A 20,808-nucleotide genomic window follows, 5' to 3' on the forward strand; every position below is an offset into this window, starting at 1 on the left:
TAAATCACATGAATGGTAATATTATATGAAAAATAATTATCGTCTTAACAGATATCCTTGTGAGGTCAGAGTCCGATCGGTTCCTCTTCAACCTTGTCGTCGGCATGGAAAGAAAAGAAAAGATGAGGAACCTGATACTGTTGCAAATAAAAAAGACATACAAAGGCACACTAACGCGTCCGATAAAATAATAGAAGCAAGTCGTGCAGTGAATCATCATGATTTGTCCAGAACTCCAGCAAGAGATACGCAATTATCTTTAGAAATGGCTTCAATGTTCGAAGGTATGGATGCGCAATTACAAAGTTCTCAGGTATCATCAACGGTCCTCGATAGTCCAGTGTCTATGTATCAAGGTTGGGGTTATCAGGGTGAACAACAATGGAGTCGAAATGGTTGGCTCGATCAAAGAAAAAATAATTGGTTAAATCCCTGGGGAGAATATGCCTTTGGTGGTTTAGAAAGAGACACTAAAGTAGATCCAGATAGCACTAGCTTGGATGATATCAGACCACGAAGTACAGTTTCGCAGGAAGATCATAGACCAGGTTCAAGGAATTTACCAAACTCCACCATGGATTCTCCAAGAGGTACTTACACTCATTCTCCAAGAGGCCATCCTATTTCTCCGAGAAGTTCTCATCCATGCACACCTGGTGAAGCAGCTTATGCCATGTCACCTAGAGGATGCCCATCAACGCCGCAGGATCCAAGAATGGCTTCTCCAAGAAGTTCGGGATACCCTACTACACCTGACGGTAGTTACAATCATGCAACTTCTGCGAGAAGCTATCAGCATATTTTTGAGACCAGACAAAACAATGCGTCTCCAAGAGCAGGATACTTTCATTCACCGACCCATTTAGATGTTATGCAAAAGAATTTACAATCACGAATACATCAATCACAAGCAAATGCGAATAACATTCGTCATGTTGGTCAAAATAACATGGACAATCAATCTAGAATGAGACAAGATGCTAGTCAACAAAAATACTCTGGTGCATTGTCACAGACTTATTTAGAATCACAGAATTCTACAAGATTTATGTTACCAAAATCACAAACCGAGCCATCCTTTTCATCAAGAGTACAAAGTCACTATCTTTCACAATCCGTTCAACTAGGAAGAAACGCTACATATCAAAATCAACATACCGATTCTAATTTAGGGGATGTTTTTCCTGGATATAGTGGTACTTCCTGCATGGATGGTAATAGTCACAAATCACTTGGTGCTACGAACCCAGATTTCCTCCTTCAGGGTTCCTTAAATCTTCCATCTATTCCTGATCAACAAAGTGATGTGCAAGGTCTTCTTAGTTCAAGCGATCAAAAAAGGTACTTTGGTCGTTTGCAAAGACAAACGGATTTAAAAACTTCAACAACCCCTCAGTTTCCAACCGTGTCTTCGGAACAAGGAAGTTATGGAAGCAGTTGGAACATGTTTAATTTATGGTCTTCCGAAACTTCAAAATCGATGGAACATCAGACTCTTTTTAACGAGCATCAAAATGTGGCGGAGAAAATAAATAATCAAGCGGATCATCAGAAAAATTCAACTTGGCCCGAAAGATTACCAAATGTTGATCAAGCGAAGCCAACTTGTTGGGAAACGCAAACCGAACCATCCCCTTTCCGTATACCCAAAGGAAGACCACCTTCGAGAACAACATCGGGTCAACATTTGTCTACCGATGCTAATGCTTATCCAAACACATTTGCAAGAACTTTTTTGAAACCGCAGGAACCAGCAAGAAATAATACTTTTGCGGATAGTTTAAGCAATGGGGTACAAGCATGTGTACCCAATCAGAACCATCAAAAACGAACAGATTGGCATGATGAGAAATTAAGAGAAGGATTTCATGATGGACGACAAGAGATCGTTAATTCGAATACCACTTCTTTAGCTTGGGCGGAAGAAATGAAGCAAGTTCAAGATTTGCACGCCATGTCAAGCTTGGGTCATCCTCACGCATTTCCACAATACGGTTATCCTACGTATCCAGTTTTTGAAAAACCATATCCAAATTCTTGGGAAGGTTACAATTATCATCAACCTTATCACCCACAAGCCGCACAATATCCTCCGCAATTTTATCAACAACCCAAAAGGGACGCCTGCTTCCATTCTCCGCAATATCCGTATCAAGGTATACCACCGTATCAGAGTTTAAATACAGGCTGGCCAAGATGGGAAACTTCTCGTTGGGACATTTATGGACCCCCACCATACTTCCCGGTACTTCCTGAGCCACCACCGAAAGCGGAACCACTCGGTGAGGTAGCCGATTATTCCGACAACGAAGAGTGCTTCAAAGATCCACAAATGGGAGGAGTTGCTATAGCTTTAAGTCATGGTAGTGTTTTATTCGAATGTGCGAAACACGAGATGCACTCAACGACGGCCTTGAAGAAACCCAATCGTCTTAATCCGACTAGAATCAGTTTGGTGTTTTATCAACATCGTAATCTTAATAGACCAAGACACGGTTGGGACGAATGGGAAGAGAAAATGAGATTGAGGAAGTTGGGTGTTGTAACGACAACGACTACCAGCTCGTCGGGTACGTCACCGTTAGTGTCCACAGCAGTTACTAGTCCAGCTAGTACGGTGAATAATGAGAAGCTACCACCACTTCCTCATATATCTACCGTACCAAATTCACAATTCATGATGAGGTCGCCAACGTATACAACCATGACTTGGACAACACTTTTTCCTATGCATCCGTGTATGATAACAGGTCCGTATCAAGAAGGAGGAGCCATCGGATGAGCCATTAGCGGAAGGTACGATTCCAATCGACCATGATTGCGGATCGTACTGGGGTTTGAGCGAATAACTTAAAAAAAAAAAAAATGAGCGTACAGGGAAGAATAGGAGGGATCATTGTTCGTATAGCCATATTGGTGAGGTGTGCCTGACCGGCACTAAAAATAGGAACGATCCATATAGAGTTGAGCCGAACGAAGGCGATAGGGTGCGAGTGAGAGGGAGAGAGAAAGAGAGAGAGAGAGAGAGAGAGAGAGACAGAATGAAAGAATGAAAGAGGCATTGCACGAATCGGTATCAACTCATTTCCAAAACCCGTTTTAGACGTATATTCTTCTTTTTTTTTTTTTTTTTTTCTCTCTCTATAAGATGTTCTAACGGGAAGACTTTAAAACTAATGAAAAGGAATAGAAATTGTCCAAATATGTATTTTGGAGCGCATTATTTTAATATTGGAGTAGTTCGTTATCGACGGAGCAACAAAACCAATCGCACTGCCATTTTTCTATCATACGTTTTGTGCGCGATACAAAAACACGAAACGAAACCGGTTAATGCGTCTGGATAATTAAAAGAAAGAAACAGAAAATAAATAAAGAAAAGAAAAAATAGATGCTGCGCGCCCATAACGAACGACAATTAGGGCGTTCATCGCGTGATCTCCCCACCTTTTTTGGGGCTTCCTTTTTTTATACAAAACTTTTGTTAGACTCACGGTAAGATGATTACACGTTAAACAAATGAAATAATTAAAAGAGCGCGCGCACGAGGCGGATGATGAAAGTTGATGAAAAAGGCAAGTCAAATACGTAGGTAAAGGGGAGAAAGAGAGAGAGAGAGAGAGAGAGAGAGAGAGAGAGAGAGAGAGAGAGAGAGAGAAAGAGAGAGAGAGGGAGAGAGAGAGAGGGAGGCAGGGAGAGAGAGAGAGAGAGAGAGAGAGGAAAAAAGGCATGGGTAGATTGATTAAGGATAATGAATCGGAGAAGTATGATAAATAATAGGAAATATCGATAAAGATATATTCGTCATAATTTTACAAATGTGAATGATAAACAAAAGAAAAGATAGGAATGTGAATTATCGCGAAAGCGAGATTGAACTCGAAACGCGTAAAAAATAATAGCTATCAACTTGATGTCTTACCGTGCACATGGCTTTGATACGATAAACTTTAGGGAAAAACACGAAACATAAGTAAAAAAATAAAAAAATAAAAAAATAAAAAAATAAAGAAAAAAGTAAAAAGTGTTAGTATATTTGATTGTACGCTTAAAGTTAAAGATATCGCGTTTTACGCGCAGATGAGGAAGGATCACAGGTTTCGTATTGGTAGCATCGTAATTTTTCTTAGCTAGTCTACGCCTAGGCAACCGAATACGAAACGCTAAAGTAGACCAATTGCACGCGCCTGCGTTCATGGACATTGCAAATATCATGGACAAAGAAGAAAATAAAAAAGGAAATAGCAACATTTTGGAACGTTCTATTCGCGCTTCGTTATTATTATCCGTCACATTCTTTTACACATTTACGATGCCACATGTTCCAATTGATTGATCATATTTGTCCAATGAAGCGTTTCTAACATTGAAAAACAGTACATACACATATACACATAAACACAAACAAGAAAACGAACCAGTAGACGTAACCTCTTAGTTCCGACAAATTTTTCGCGAAAGCCATGAGAGATTGCACAATTGTACACTATCATCATCATTACTATATCACAATTACCGAGTATTTTTCCAGAAGTGTTCGTGTTATACACAATACCTATATGCACCCATACACAAACACACAAATACACACATCACACATACACACAAACAAATACACGCACACATGCATATACAATTAATACTTTTCATTGGGAAGTGAAAGAGAGGGTTAAAGAAAACATAGGTACATGTACACACACGAAAGAAATGATCTCAAGTCTTAATAACTAATTAAACGATAAATATTCTCCTTTTCTCTTTATAGCCTTTGTAAATCGCGCTTGTTATTATTCTATACATATTCATATTTATTTGTATGCACGCGTTTGCACCTGTAGTTGTTCACTAAGTAAGTCGTGAGATGTGGAAAATAGTTGGAGAAGGCGCGGATTATTAAAATACTAACCATTCGTCCTTCGGGTCGGCTGAGTACAAAGCATTTTTTCCTAACAATCATGCAATACGATTGCATGCAGGGATGACGTTATTAAATCTTTTATTATCTCCGTTTTGTTTCTCTTTTTTTTTTTTTTTTTTTTTTCTTTTTATCTTTTTATTTCGGAAAAGTACTACGTCTTCTCCGAAAAAAAGGTTTTGACGTTCTTTATTTTATTGGCTTGCTTTTTAACTTTTTTTTTTTTTTTTCTTGTTTTTATTTTATTTTATTTTATTTTTCTTTTTTTTTTTTTTTAACGTTCTCAATTATAATTGGGATTGAGTTTTTTTATTTCTTTTTTTTTCTTTTTTTTTTTTTTTACATACATCCTACGTATATTGTATGTTGAATATTGATGTTTATAATATTATCTATTTCCCTTTTCTAAGGTACACGAGGTAAAAGCAAATGGCATTGTTATGTGCTATCGCAAAATAAGATAAAGTAATTTATCGAAAGTTGACATTAAATAGCGCGAGATTTTTTATCTTTCTCTTTCCTTTTCTTCTTTTCCTTTTTTTTTTCTTTTTTTCTTTTTTAATTCGAACGGATTAACGTATCGTTATAACCTTTCCGAGGTTTTAGGCGACTCTATAACGATGACTAATCTTTTCATTTTTTTTTTTTTTTTCATCATCTACGATAAAATAAAAACGATTTGATTTTTTATCGTTCGGCCTTTGTAAATATTAGGCGACTGTTATTAGTAATTTGAAAATGTCCCGGTTCTTGATGAAGCACAGTTTTATATAATCTTTTGTCAGTTTCTTTTTAGCTAATAAGATTAATTAATAAAATTTGGAAAAGAAGTGTGTGCGCACGTGAATGCATGAGAGAGAGAGAGAGAGAGAGAGAGAGAGAGAGAGAACGAGAAGTATGAATCTAAATAAGGGAGAGAATGAAAGAAAAAATTTGGAAATGAATGGGACAGTCAAATGGAAAAAAGATGAAAAAAGAAACTAGAGAAAGAAAGGGAGGGAGAGAGGGAAGGAGGGAGAGATAAAGGAGGAGGGGAGAGAGAAAGAGAGAGAGGGAGAGAGAGAGAGAGAGAAGAGAAAGGATCGATGTTTACACGGGGATCGTGTAGCTAAAATTCTACTTATTTATTTATTAATTATCGTCGTCGCGACTTTTTCGCTCGATCCTGCGTAAAAAAAAATTTAGATGGATTTTTAGATTATTAATCATGCGCGCGATCTTTACGATAATAATAATAATTGATAACTAATTAATTAATTAGTAAATAATATAATAATAATATTAATAATAATATTAATATTAATAATAATATTAATATTAATAATAATAATAATAATAATAATAATAACAATAATAATAATAGTAGTAATAATAATAATAATAATAATAATAATAATAATAATAATAATAATAATAATAATTATAATAATAATAGTCTACGATATATGGACGCGTAGCACCTTTTAATCGGAAGACCTTTCATATATATATACATATAAAAATTTATATATGTATGTATACATATATATGAAATAAAATATATATTTCTTCGCATTAAAAAAGGGCGAAGTTAAGAATAAGACAAAAAAAAAAATTACGTAGAATAGTCGAAATTAAATGAAAAGGAAGAGCAAAACGGAGACTTAGGAGAATCTACCCCACGCTCGCTGGAGTATTATAAGAATCATTAATATATTATCGTTCACATTATTAATGCATATTATAGTAATTATAGGCAACAATAATAATAATTAGTAACATAATATAATTTAATCTATTATTTATTATATAAGTTTTTGAGACAAAAAAGAAAAAAAAAATCATAAGCATTATTATCGCATTATCGTTTACTTCACTTTATTTTTCTCTTCTTTCTTTTTATTTTCTTTTTATCTTTTTTTTTTTTTTATCTTTTTTTTTTATCTTTTTTTTTTTTTTTTTTTTTTTTTTGTTATCTTTCAACCGAACTCTACATTACGGATATATAAAAGAGCGAAAAAACACGTATACATATATAATATCAATTATTATAGCCGATATCTCCACAGGAAGTGCATCGCGTCTGATTTCTGGACTTTCATCCTTTTTATCTTGTCACCTTGTATTTTCATGAATAAGAGAATATTTTATGGCGCACGAAAGAATGGAAGCTAAAGAGATTGTGTAAATACTCGTGTAATACAGTGAATGCGCGCGAGTTTTTCACTCTTTACTCTAGTTGACTATACTATATTTTGCTACAGTTTATAACGTCAGATGTTATATTAGAGAGAAAATACAGTGGGAAAAAAAAAAAAAAAAAAAAAAAAAAAAAAAAAAAAAAAAGAAAGACCTTTATCTCGATTCCAATGCATATCATAAAAACGTTGCATAAGACGCGAAGAATGAAAATTAGAATGGGGGTGGTGCGTGAATAAAACTAAAGATAAAGATAAATAGACAGTGAGAGGACCGTAACATTGATTATGAAATCCGATGAAAGCGTGCAATGAGTGATAGATTATTTACACACACGCACACGTACATACACAAAACAAAAACAAAACAAAACTAAGCGCATCGTAATAATCGATGCTCGCTCGTAAGTCACGATGCACGTTCCTCCTCGGTATTCGGCGCCGAGTTTAATCCTACGAAATTGTCGTACAAATATTTCCTTTAAGTCTTCAATTCGTTCTCATTGATCTCTTGTTTTCGATTTTTTACATAAGGACGGACGGACGGACAGTGATCCGGAACGAGAGCACAATAGACACTCGTTAATTAATAATTATTAATTTATCTTCTCTTTGTCTAATAATTTCTTCGGGTGAATTCAGTCTTTCGATAACTTCCAAAGCGCTCAGGCAAGAAGAAGTATGATGTAAAACGAAGATAAAAAGAAAACAAAAATAAACAAGAATGGAAAAGGTGGTAGAACGAGGAACTTATTAAATAGCGATAAAATAATTCATCGTTCCTTTGATCCTCGTATCTACGTCCCTGATTAACAATTTTTTCGTACTACAAAGAGGCTTCGAATTTGTATTTTTTTTAATCCTTTTTTTATAATCAACGTGTGTGTGTGTATATATACATAATATATATATATATATATTTTTAAAATGGCTATTGTAACATTATTGGAAAATTACGTAAAGAAATGTTTTCTGTCTTATAAAACTAACAAAAGGATTGTCTTTATCTCATTTCGTATTATATCTTTTTTTTTTATAATCGAATCTTATATTTCGACGACTTCCAAATGCGTAAATGTATAAACAAAAGAAAATGAAAAAAGTTAACTTTATCGTAATAGCTGCTTCCACCTGTTACAGGTTACATACACGAACAAAGTCAGTTACACAACACAAAAACGCGTTAATTACAAATGCGCGTACGCGTTCACATAAAGAAACATACATAGATATACATGTACACAAAAAGGGGGAACGTTTTCCTTTACGGGATGCAAAGTTAATACTTTATATAAAATGGAAACTTGAAATTTTAATGCGACGATGCCAAAATAGTATTAAAGGTAATAATTAGAGGTAAAATATTTGTAATAGTAAACATAAAGTATATAAGGAAGTCACTAATGATATAAATAAAAACGATTAACAAACACATACGTCGCATACATACGCAGACACATGTACTAATAAATTTAAAAAAAGAAAAGAAAAAAAAATAACGATGACGTGGAAATGCATTAAAAGTAAAAAAAAAAAAAAAAAAAAAAAAAAAGAAAAAGAAAAAAAAAGCAGGAAAATATAAATATTTGTTTGAAAGGAACTTGTGAGAGCAGCGAATAGGAAAGGAAAAGAAAAGTTGAAAAATGTATTTTTTCTTCCAATGCCAAAAAGATGCCATTTTGTTTTTTACGAAAAAATCTACGAAAAAGTCCTAAAAAAAGCGAAGTGAGGAATGAAACTTTTGAGATAGTTTGTAGGAAGCATATGTAAGTGTAATAGTGGAAAAAAATACTTAATGTATATGTCTTGTGAAATGAAATAACGAAAAGATAAAAAAAAAAAAAAGAAAAAAAAAAAAAGAAGAAGAAACACACTTGTCCGCCTTATGATGAAGAAGCAAAATAATACAATAGAAGAACGAATAAGAATTAAAGAAAAAAAAAAAAAAGAAAAAAAAAAGAAAAAAAAAAAAGAAAACAATATTTGTAGTTTACAGTAAACAGAGTTTGAAAGAATAAACAATAGTATAATAAAATATGGACACGTCAGTGTTGCATTGTCCAATACCTGAGATGCAAAAATTGTGAGAGATGTTTGGTCGAACGAATAGAAAGAAAAAAAATCAGAAATGAATCAAAGGGAATCCTTTCTAATGAACGGAACGTACGATTGAACTCATCATTTTTGCATTTGGGTATCATATAAAAGAAGATAAAAAAAAAGGAGGTAAAAAAGAATATCCCCGTGTCACCCACAGGGCATGCGCATATAATGTTATGTATACACCAATTATATATGTACATATATTTTTGGACAAAAAATCGTGAAGAGAAATTTTAAATCGAAATTAAGCTTTCGGCGTGGAAGGGCGGTAGACTCTTGGCAGACCAAATCCGTTCGTGTAATCGATCCTAGAATTCGTCGTAATTTGAAATAAATAATGATGCTTTTTAATAGCGACAAATAATGAATTTTTTTTGTAACGATAAAACAATCGATACATCGTAGCCGTTTATCGATCGATCGTCTTTGAATTATCTTCCCAATTGGATTCTTGGATCGATCGACGTAAAATACGAGTATTCTCATTCAATATATTCTAACGGGGGAAAAAATAATATAACAAAATAATTAAGGAGTCTTATTAACGTTTAGTCTGTCAGGTGGTTAACCACGTGCACGCGCCGAAATCAAATGTATTTATAAATATTTATTTACGCGAGATAAAAGAATGAAAATAAAATCTAATATATTGATGACGATTACGTAAATGGTCGTAAGTTAAGCTGTAATTTTTCTAATAAAAAGGAAAAAAATAAATAAATATACAAAATAATTTTTGAAGCGTTCCCTTCGCCGTTACGATAGGCCAAAACGAAAATCGATGCGAAAGGAACTCCGAAGCAATGAAAAAAAGACTCATTTCAATGATATAATGAATAAATACTAATAATAATAATAATAATAATAATAATAATAATAATAATAATAATAATAATAATAATAATAATAATAATAATAATAATAATAGTAATAATAATTATTATTATTATAATAATAATAAATAATAATAAAAAATAATAATAAATAGTAATAATAATAATAATAATAATAATAATAATAATAATAATAATAATAATAATAATAAAAATAATAATGAAATAATGATAATGGTAACGATTAATGATAATGGTAATGATAACGATATTGATAATGGAAAAAATTTTAAAACTGTCGTGCCGTAATATTGTTGGCGGGTCAAAACTCGAATAAATATGTGAAAACGTAAACGCTATGTTGGTGGACAAAAAGAAAAGATAAACGTGTAAAACAGGTGTGCTTGAGCAATGGACATGGTATGCTTAGATTATAGTAACAAGTAATAAATATAAGTAATAAAATTAAGATGAATATTGCTATCGATGATTATTATTGACATAAGAGTAGATTTAGGTGAGAATACGTTATAAGTCAGTTGTAATTGTCCTTTGTGAATATACATAAGGCAGAAATGAAAAATACAAGAAACTTTTATGAGTAAAAAATTGTCTAGACTTTTTTTTTATAAATTTATTCGAATACCTCGTACGCATAGTCTTAAAATATAAGACATTTATTGCAATTGATCTGTAACCAAAATGGTTCTAAAAATCGCTATTAGTATTTGTCATATAATAAAATGAAATAAAATTACTATCGCATTGTTGATAACTTAACGACAAAATTCTATGCAACAAACTTTTCAATAAATTAAAATAGTTGTATACATGACAAATATATATATACATATATACATATATATATATATATATATATATATATATATATATATATATATATATATATCTTATTATTCTTGGAATAATTTTTTCGTATACAGCAGTTGCCTAGTTAAAATTATTAAAGTCCATAGGAATATAGTTAATTAATAAATCAGAATTCTTTTCTTATCTAGCCACAAGAGTTTCCTAAAGATGCTTAGAAAAACATTATACAAGACTATCTAAAATTTGTCAATCATATTTGTACAACGAGATATCTGATATATTACACATTATAATTAATATACTCATCTTTCTGATAATAAAAGTTACGTAATTCCAAGAGCTTTTTTTTCGTCGCTTGATTAAAAAAAAATTGTTCGCTCTCTGCGAAAGGCCTTTTTTTTTTTTTTTTTTTTTTTTTTTTTCGTAAAGCATGCCAATTTCATTATCTTGGCCAACTGACAGATATTATTATGTAAACAGAATCTGAAACATACAATTATTAAATAAAAAATTAAGTATAAATGTCAAAAGTATCTATCGTGTTTATAATACATTTACCTTTCTGCATTTTGAAGTCGGACTTTCATTGCCCCAAAATAATCGTATAAAACGAAATCAGATGATATTGAGGGAGACGTGCATTGAAAACTTTCAGCTACGTTTTATTTATATTGCTTCGATCTTTTTCAGGTAATGATATTAATGTCAAAAATTTTGAAGGAAAAATATATGAAAAATATAAAATATTTGGAGAGATATTTAATTACTAACTGACCTTCTACCGCTAGCACTAATGGAACCACGATGGATAGGACCTTCAGCTTTTATGATAACACCTTGTGCAATTCCATAATGCTCAAAAACATCTTTGCCAGATACAAAGGTATTGATATTTGAAGTTGGTTGCTTTGATTTTGTGGATGGAATTTTTTCCATTGAATGTGAAGGCAAAACTTCTGGAGGTAACGAAGTATTGCTGACACTTTGCAAAGCATTTAAGCTTTGCATCACTAAATGAGATGCAATAGGTTTAGTCAATGGATTCGTTGCTTGTATATTTAATTTCTCTTTCTTTTCGGTCGATAGAACATCTTTCTGAAGATCCGAAGATGTCAAAGAATTAGGTGCCTCTGTTACTTTCTTCACAATATCATTAACAACTTTTTCAGTTGTAAATGGGACCTTTTGAATTGTAGTTTTCTCTATTTTGTTATCAGATAAGGGTAACCTTTCTGATTGCGTTGTAATCAATGTACTAACAGATTGACTTCTTTTTGTCGCTTCGTTCATTTCATTCGAATGCGTTAACGTATCCGAGAAAGGCGTTGTTTGTGCACGATGCTTCCTTGTTGGAATTTGAGGACTTTCAACGTGAGCCTTTCCATTGACAGCACTGTTTCTAGGTATTGAATAGGTTCGTTCTACCATAACATCAATTGACGAACCATTGCTACCGTAATTACCACTGGTTGTTGGGACAGAGCTGTCCCTCGAAGTATTACCATTATCTTTCAGAGAATCATCAATGATACGATCATTGACGTTAGTCAACGTGGACATTGTATTATCGATAGTTGAATCACTTTTTAATCCTATCTTATTTCCATTAATAGCCTGTGCAGTATTAAAGTCTATGGTCTCAGTATTTTGTTTTTCTTTTTTGATAATTCCTAGACTAGGATCGCCATTAGGGAAACTAGCAAATCGTGCAATGGTTTCTCGTTCTTCAGCTACTTGTGGAGCAAACGGTATCTTTCTTTCAACTGGTTTCACCGAAGGACGCCTCTTTTTTATCATTTCTGATCGTCTCTTTCTTCTTTTAGTCTCAGACGTTTCCTTCCTTGGTGGATGCATTTCTGGAAAATGTCTACCTCTCATAGACACTGGTTCCTTATCCTCTAATTCCTGTAAATCAATACATTCGTTAATATCTGACTCATCTTCTTCGTTCTCTTCTACGATAGCGCTAGCTTCTATCCATTCTCTGATACGGTCCTTCTTTTTCGCTCGATCAACAGTCGTTTCAATTCCGTAAGTAGTCAGCGTATAAAGGAGTTGATTTTTTTCTTCCAAAGAACTGTGAAAACTGTACATGGATGGACAAAGTTCATCCCTTTCATCTGCTCCACCTGAAATAAATAAAATTAATTTATTATACTTTGTTGAGATATCCAAGAATTTTCAACATATTTCGTACCATTCAATGCCTTTTCCGCACCCAATTTAGCTAACCATCTGTCTTCCAAATATTTATTAACTTCCAGTACGCTAACAAGTCTTTTTTCCGCCTTAGGATCTAACAGCCTCTTAAATATTCTATATCGTATAAATACATATTATTAAAAATAATTTCGCCTATATTTATCAATATATTAAAATATGTTAATATTTAATTATTTGTTATACATTGAAAGTCACAATACTCATTTCGATAAACATGGTTCAAATAGTATTAATTTGAACGTTTGCCAATTCAAAAATAAAATGTCAGAAAAATCCATTAACTGATTTGTTTGCATAATTTTAACATTATTTGTTACATACATACGTGCATCGTTAGAAGAAAATAATTTTTAAATAAACAAAAATTATCGATATATTTGAAATTTTAAAAAGTAGTAAGGTATCAGCAATTTAGATTGATACACGTGGTCATGCGCACAAAATGTCAAGATATTTACCTCTGTGCCCGTGAGCTGATCAGCTGAAATAATTTCGGTTTCTTGGCGATGTTAAGCGTCGCATTGTGCCAGTTTAGATATCTTGTGTACCGTGGGTCGTCCAATGCTGCTTTCTGCCATGGTAGGCATCCGGTCAGGCAAACAAATAGGACAATGCCGAATTGCCAAACGTCATGAGATGTCAGAGCTCTGAAAATTGTTGTAAATTAATAGTCAATTGATATTGATTACAGAAACTGTCAATTAATCTTATTAATCATCGTTAAAGACAATTGAACCTTTTAATTGTCAAGAATTGGCCGAGGTACAGTGATTTTAAATAGATCTATTGAATGACTCAAGTGCAGTGTAGTGTTGTTGACGAGAATAATCAATCGGTATGTAAGTAATGATAGTAAAATAAAATCGATATAAATAGACGAATTTTTTAAATAGAATTGAAGTAAACGTTGAAGTAATGAAATTTTATAGCTTTTAAATTGTATAGTTATTAATTACTTGTAGGTTTCATCGGTGTTGATCTGTAGTACCTCGGGCGGTGAATAAGGAAGCCACTCGTTGTGTCTTCGTACGATAGTATTAACGCGTCTGGTTTCCCCGAAGTCACAAAGCTTTATACGCGAGAAGTCGCTTCGAAAGACGAGTATATTGTCCAACTTGATATCTCTATGAACAAGCTCGCGACTGTGAATATGATGAACAGCGGCTGCCAGCTGTCTTGCCACTCGCTTTGCATGTAATTCACCTAAACCAGTTTCTGTTACGTTTGACGTTAAATCACCTAGAAATATGCATTGTCTGTTATCAGTTATTCATTCGTTTGCTTGCTTGAATATTAACATAATTATGTAAATCGTTTTAAACGATAAGTGTATTTAGTATATTTTTATGGATATTTTTATACACATTATAGAATCACGACTATTTATCTTTAATGGTTAAATTAACTTGAAAAACATCTTGAGATTATTATCCTCCTTCCTCCGCCCCTTTTATGGTATTTATTTGATTGTGTTGCGTCAAACGTACTGACGGAATACAAATCGAATGTATAAGTATATTCTCTCACTCGATCAAAAATCTTCGAGACAAGTAGTGCGCGATCATTAAACAAACATGCCAGATATATATGAGAACATAAATCATTGATCTTACCTAGCGGTGCGTATTCCTGGCTGAAAACGTAAAAGCCAGCGGTCTCGAAAGCAACATCGTACGTGGTTATAATATTACGATGAGCTGCTAGATGTAAGCCATAATGGAATTCGCGAAAAAAGTCCGATAAACCAGTATATGCCTTTGGTAGAGCTTTCAAGACCATTTCAGTTTGCGTGCTGCGATGCTCGGTCAAAAGAATTTTTCCGAACCATCCCTCACCGACGATTTGAAGTATATCGAACTCGTCAATTAAGTTAACCTGAGGTATGAAAAATTTTTGAATAATATCATCCGTATGGCTCGTATCCAAGTCACGATTAAATCGGCCATCGTTGGCCGACAATATGCGAGCAGGTGCGGGCTTCATGATCTTTTTCGATACGAGAAGATCCCTAGCGAGACGATCTCAAAGCGATCACTGTACGTTGAACGCGTGGATCATCATCCGTAGACTACTCGCACGTATCGTCTCTATTTTTAATTCGACGCATGCTAACGTAGGCACCAAACGAAGATCACGTTTTTGTGTCACAAAACGAGGGTTCGCTCCATGGTAAAAATGTCTTAGTGTACCTTATTTTATTTCAGAGTTAAGATAAAACGTGCAATGGAAAAAGTTGACTTATTCATAAAACAATTTAAGAAACTTTTTATAAATGTAATAGATCGTGAGATAAGATTCATAAAAAATTAAACTTTCAGTCTGTCGTCTATATAAAAAGATTAATATTTTATAATTTATAATTGATAATAAAATATTAAAAATTCGATAATGTTAACGTCGGAAATCAAACGTGAGATCACGTGACATATGTTACACAAGTCGTTTACAAATGCAATCATGTATTCCCAGTTCAATGTCTCGACTGTGAACATGATAGACATGAAATTGACATAATTCGAGAATATGTCTTAACTATATCTGTATTAAATCATTATGATATACAGGCGATCGTGTGGCGTCATCTTTTCGAGAGCGTCAAGTAGCAGTTATTAAGAAAGGAAACTGGTTTAATGCCAGGAACAAGGAGATTGCTCGTAATTTCAACGAATGTAAGTATTGTTAAGTCGCTTGCTATTTTGGGATCTCAAAAGATTCGACTCACTGGAAGATCCGAATGGTATTGTTAACTCGATGCAATTACTAAAAGGCGCTTTTAAATCTTTCGAATAAAGATGAATGGGTTACCTTTTCTAACTCGAACTCTCGTACCCTGTGAATCGATCCACCGATAGCCTTCTTCATCAAATTCATTATGTTCAATAATTTTGTATAATGCTTTTAAATTAAAAATCGAGGAACGAATGCGCACTTCGATTACAAATATCAAATGCACTTTGAACGTCACATTTTATCGTTTACTATCTTCTTCAATTTTTTATTTAATTCAACGAAGTCGTATTTTGCACTTATCGAAATTTTCGTCGTCAAAGATTTATTCGAAAACGAACTTTATTGTTATATCGCGTTCATCGAATCAATGGAAAACTATTAACGTTCTAATTAATTAATTAGCACATAGTAATTAACTTTCACACTCTCTCATACACGTAACAATTAGGACATTTTTTATAGAATCTAATATATTAGAAAGATGGAAATGAAAATATAGAAAATCGTTAAACGATTTCACGTTGTTTAGTCAATCGATAAAAGAAAAATAAATTTTCTTCGTGATCAGACTGAACTTGTAAGGTTCACTATAGAATCGTAATTTTACGACGGGTCTCCCAGTGTTCGGTGCACTCTTTGGCTGTCTGCAGTATTTATAAAACACCGACCGGAAAGCAACTGGCGAGCTGATTTTGGCGCCGAGCCGGCTTACCCGTGCGCCGACGCCTCATCAGTGACGCGTTAAGACGCGTCTTCGTCGGCGTCGCTTTAAAACAGACTTCTAATGCCGCAACGAATCATTGTGGAATGCGAACGTGTACCTACGAAAAAAAGCACGATGCCAGGAATGACGTTAGATTCATTATACTCTTTGCATTCGTGATGAGAACAGATCGAAATACATTGATAGAAAATAGAATTTCAAGTCTTGGTTTTTTTTTTTAACTTTTTCCACATTTTCATTGGTTCCTTCATTTGATTTACTTTACGTTATTTTATATCTTTTAGATTTGGTTCATAAAATGAGATATAGGAGATATAGAAATTCATTCAAATGTGTTTATTATTTCGTTCCACTGTCTTATACAAATAGAAATCGTCGTTGTGCTTCGTACGTGCCCAGACTTCGATGCATTTTAAGGAATCGATTAATTTATTATAAAAGGCTTTACAAGAAAACACAGACAAAAAACGGATCATACAGTCGTGTTATTTAATGCGAGACGCATTAACACATTCCTTACGAACATACAGATAACCATATATAGGTGAAAAATTTTTATATGGCTGCAATATTACGATATATCGCACATTAGAATGGTACAAACTCTTCTTGTCTCTCTCTCTCTTTCTCTCTCTCTCTCTCAGAATTCGCGCGTACATCGTACCTTCGAGCTTTATAAGGAACATGCTAATAAATATTACGGTAAAAGTGGAGGATTCATGCTCGATTACACACCAAGAGTCGGAGTTGTAATGAGTAGAGAATGATTCTCTATTTTATTTGGAGATCGTTCTGATTAAACGAATATGTGAATATAATTATTGGCAATGATTCTGTCCCGTTAAGAAAATATTACATAGTGATGTGTAAAAGTATTGACTTTGGTAGTTTTTTGGTGATGACTCTAAAGGAAAACACTTTTTTATTTTTTTCATTTGCACGTGCATCAAATTCGTGTGATGAATATACGCCTTTGGTTTTACACGGAATAAATACTTTAGTATGATAAGCACTTTTTGTAATTTTGATCAATATATAAACAAGTATCAGACAATTGGATTAACTTCTAATAATTTAAATGATTTTTCTCGATGGTTGTATAATTTTGACGAATATTTTAGACACACCAATTTTGTCATGCTCAGAATTTGATTTCAGCAAAGACCATTTCATAGTTAAGTCATTACCAAAGTATTACAATTCAATACTTTTGCACGTTATAGTATACCGGTTTTTTTTTCTTTTTTCTTTCTTTTTTTTTTTTTTTTCTTACTGTGTTCTAAAAACCGATGCATTGTGATCTCGCAATTAGCAGAAAAATTCGTGAATGCTCGATTGATTGATCGCGTTTAACAATCGAAGTTCAGAAACAAGAGTTTCATCTATTATTTCTTCTTTCCTTCTCTTCTATCATATATTTATTTTTTCTCGCGATCGTCGATCGCATTTTGTGCTCTACAAAGTGACCGCGAGAAGTGACTAGTTATATTCTACATATAATGTTATATCATATATTTATATATACATAGCTACCGAATAACATATATAGTTTTATGATTTGTCCCTTAATTGTCGATTCGTTTATGATACAAGTAATTTCTAAATCGTTGTACATTGTTACGTTACCAGTCCCGTTCTATATGAAATTTAATTACATTCTTTCGACTTAACTTATTAATTTTTTTTTCCTCTTAACGACTCTTTTACTACCATTTAAAGTATATTACACATATATACACACGCACACGTATACATGTGCATATGTATATCCGTGCACGTGTATTATAAATAATTATATATATATATATATATAACGTGACTATTTTCAGAAGTTATGATTTCCGAACATGGTATCGTTTTTTTTTCATACCTGCATTTGATAAATACAATGGATATAATATGGTATATAAAAAATAAAAAAAAAAAAAAAGAACTATATTTTTCCAGTATACACTTAAAACAAGATCACAGGTCAATAGGGTGATTCGATCATGTTATATGAAACCATGAAACATAATCATAGCTTCTGATTAATCACCTCACCCTCCGATCCTTTATTAAACAGTCTAATTAAATCGACACTTTCGCATCGTATTTCATTGTCTCTAGTTTTTCTTCGTCTTCTTCTTCTTCTTCTTCTTCCTCCTCCTCCTCCTTCTCTTCTTTTTTTTTCTGTTTTTTTTTCTTTCTTTCTTTCTTTCTTTCTTTTTTTTTTTTTAAGTCGAAAACGACCCGTTTAGTATTTACAGAGATTAGATACAAAATTATAAACAGTTTTTAGTACAAAATAATTTTATGACTATAACGATTAAAGTTTCTTTCCTTTTTTTCTTTCTCTCTCATTTAATAGCATTGTAAGAACAGACACGGGGTGAATATTTCTTTTTTTCTGCATTTTTTTCATTTCTTATCTTTGATCTCTTTCCTTCTTTTGTTTTTTGTTTTTGTTTTTTCTATATCGACGAGAATATTCGATATTTAAAAGGCTTTAATGTTGAAGCAAAGAAGAAAAAAAAAAAGAAGCTAAATTTCGCCCGTGTCCGATACAGAAGATATAACTAGGTGAGCTCTTCATAGTCTCTTTCCGATTATTTATTTATCTCTTAAAGACTTCATTCAATTCCACGATAGACCGGTAATCCGATTGCTTTCAAAATCAAGCTTCATTTCAAAAGAAGATTTACTTTAAGTAGTCGCTTTTTCTTCTTTTTCTTTTCTTTGTTCTTTTTTTTTCTCTTTTTTTTTCTTTTTCTTTTTTCTATTTTTCTTTTTTTACACGTTCTAATTAACCTGCAGAGAGTGATATATTTCTACAAAATAATTTATAGTAATATATTAAATATGCGAAACAAGGGACTTTTGAATGAATTATTACACGATAACACTTATTCGTATGACTTTTTTCAGCACGTAGCGATCACTTAACTAACGACTTTGACAGAGCTTTAAGTCGCAACGAACTTAAAATTATTCGATATAATTGGCGGAGAAGGCGCATATTAGGTAGAATAGTCATCTCGATATTATTTCTCTCAGATAGAAAAGGATTATATTTTTATTCGCAACTTTTTTAAGGGAATTAATTTTTAATTAAAAAAAAAAAAAAAAAAAAAAAAGAAAAGAAAAAACAGATATAAGCAACGTGATTGACTGTTCTTTCCAACGCTAGTCTATTCTAAATGAATAAAAAGAAAAGAAAAATTTTTTTCGATCACACAGGGTTTGAAAAATGTAATCCTTTCATTTCTGAAAATTTCATCGAGCTAGTTAGGTACAGGTAGATACGAAGAGATATACTGAATTATCACATGAGTAGACAAGTGAGTTACTCTTTAGCAGTAGGGGCAACGATATAGCCAAAGGCAGCATTATTTTTATATCAATGTAATTCGAGCGAAACTACAATTTATATCTTTCAATTAATGTTAATACAATGTATGTGATTAAAATCAAATATCGTGTCTATTTGTACGTTATATTTTTCATTTTGTATATTTAAGTTGATGAATTTAATTTCATTTGGAGATAGCAATCGTGAGAAAAAAATCTGAGAGATTCTTTTAAAGAAAAATGAATCGAATAATTTTTGGTGGGACTATAGATAAAAACACGAACAGATAGACACAAATTTGATCTCGTTCGTACAAATGTACGAGACTAATTCGATTTTTTAGTTACGCTCGAATTAAACATATATCGAAAAACGTATATGACTAATTTTCTGACTATCTACTTCCTTAAATGGCATTAGATTAATTTATATAAATAGTATTTTTAACGTTTTAACGGTAACATCGCCTATACGTTAAGATTACGCGTACTATTACATTTCACAATGTTGTTTGTCTTTTCTTTACGTACAACAAAGTACGAATAAGAAGAATAAAACAGCATTATGAAAGACAACAGTATTTTTTTTTTTCCGTAGTAATCTATCTGTCATATACATGTACAATGGAACTTAATGATTGAATCGTTTCGTTGAACTCTTTCGTTCCAATTAAATTTTCGTCAAAGTGATTATGCACGTACGTATATATATATATATATATATATATATATATATATATATATATATATATATATATATATATATATATATATATATATATATATATATATATACACACACTTGTATAATATAATCCGATTTCTTTACCTATTGCTTTTCAATTTTCTATGCTCTTTTACACCTCTCAACTTTTATTCTTTCGTTGAAATAAGCACGAAGGAACACAGCACGATATGTTGAAACGTTTGCGAAAATGATAT

The 20,808-nt window shown here is 32.4% G+C and overlaps 2 protein-coding genes and 1 long non-coding RNA gene across 4 annotated transcripts in view; 2 read left to right on the plus strand and 1 right to left on the minus strand.

The window, feature by feature from the left end:
- The window catches only part of LOC124952807 (DNA N6-methyl adenine demethylase), a 65,726-nt gene extending 56,527 nt beyond the window's left edge, over positions 1-9,199 (plus strand). The window contains exon 12 of the mRNA XM_047503245.1: positions 52-9,199. Within this exon, the coding sequence (XP_047359201.1) occupies positions 52-2,782 (2,731 nt within the window). The 3' untranslated portion in view covers positions 2,783-9,199. The remainder of the gene's footprint in view (positions 1-51) is intronic.
- Positions 9,200-10,935: 1,736 nt separating this feature from the next.
- Positions 10,936-20,808, plus strand: part of LOC124952810 — an 89,555-nt gene continuing 79,682 nt past the window's right edge. For both annotated transcript variants that reach the window (XR_007102008.1, XR_007102009.1), the window contains exons 1-2: positions 10,936-13,917; positions 14,045-15,751. This is a non-coding gene — a long non-coding RNA (uncharacterized LOC124952810). The remainder of the gene's footprint in view (positions 13,918-14,044; positions 15,752-20,808) is intronic.
- Positions 11,219-20,623, minus strand: LOC124952806. The gene is made up of 8 exons (XM_047503244.1): positions 15,888-20,623; positions 14,696-14,957; positions 14,039-14,321; positions 13,541-13,729; positions 13,057-13,175; positions 11,635-12,988; positions 11,418-11,540; positions 11,219-11,342 (listed from the first exon to the last, which is right to left on the minus strand). The coding sequence occupies exons 1-7, from the start codon at positions 15,951-15,953 to the stop codon at positions 11,522-11,524; spliced, it is 2,292 nt and encodes a 763-aa protein (XP_047359200.1). The 5' UTR covers positions 15,954-20,623; the 3' UTR covers positions 11,219-11,342; positions 11,418-11,521.

Source organism: Vespa velutina, chromosome 11 (genome assembly GCF_912470025.1).
Source record: "Vespa velutina chromosome 11, iVesVel2.1, whole genome shotgun sequence".
NCBI lineage: Eukaryota > Metazoa > Arthropoda > Insecta > Hymenoptera > Vespidae > Vespa > Vespa velutina.

Bases quoted from the DNA above. Each gene is read 5' to 3' on its own strand.
- LOC124952806 (XM_047503244.1), bottom strand. From the start codon at position 15,953: ATGAATTTGATGAAGAAGGCTATCGGTGGATCGATTCACAGGGTACGA. The intron at 13,176-13,540 runs GTAAATATCTTG...TATACGATATAG, and splicing joins ATCAGCTCACGGGCACAGAG to AATATTTAAGAGGCTGTTAG. The intron at 12,989-13,056 runs GTACGAAATATG...TATTTATTTCAG, and splicing joins TGCGGAAAAGGCATTGAATG to GTGGAGCAGATGAAAGGGAT.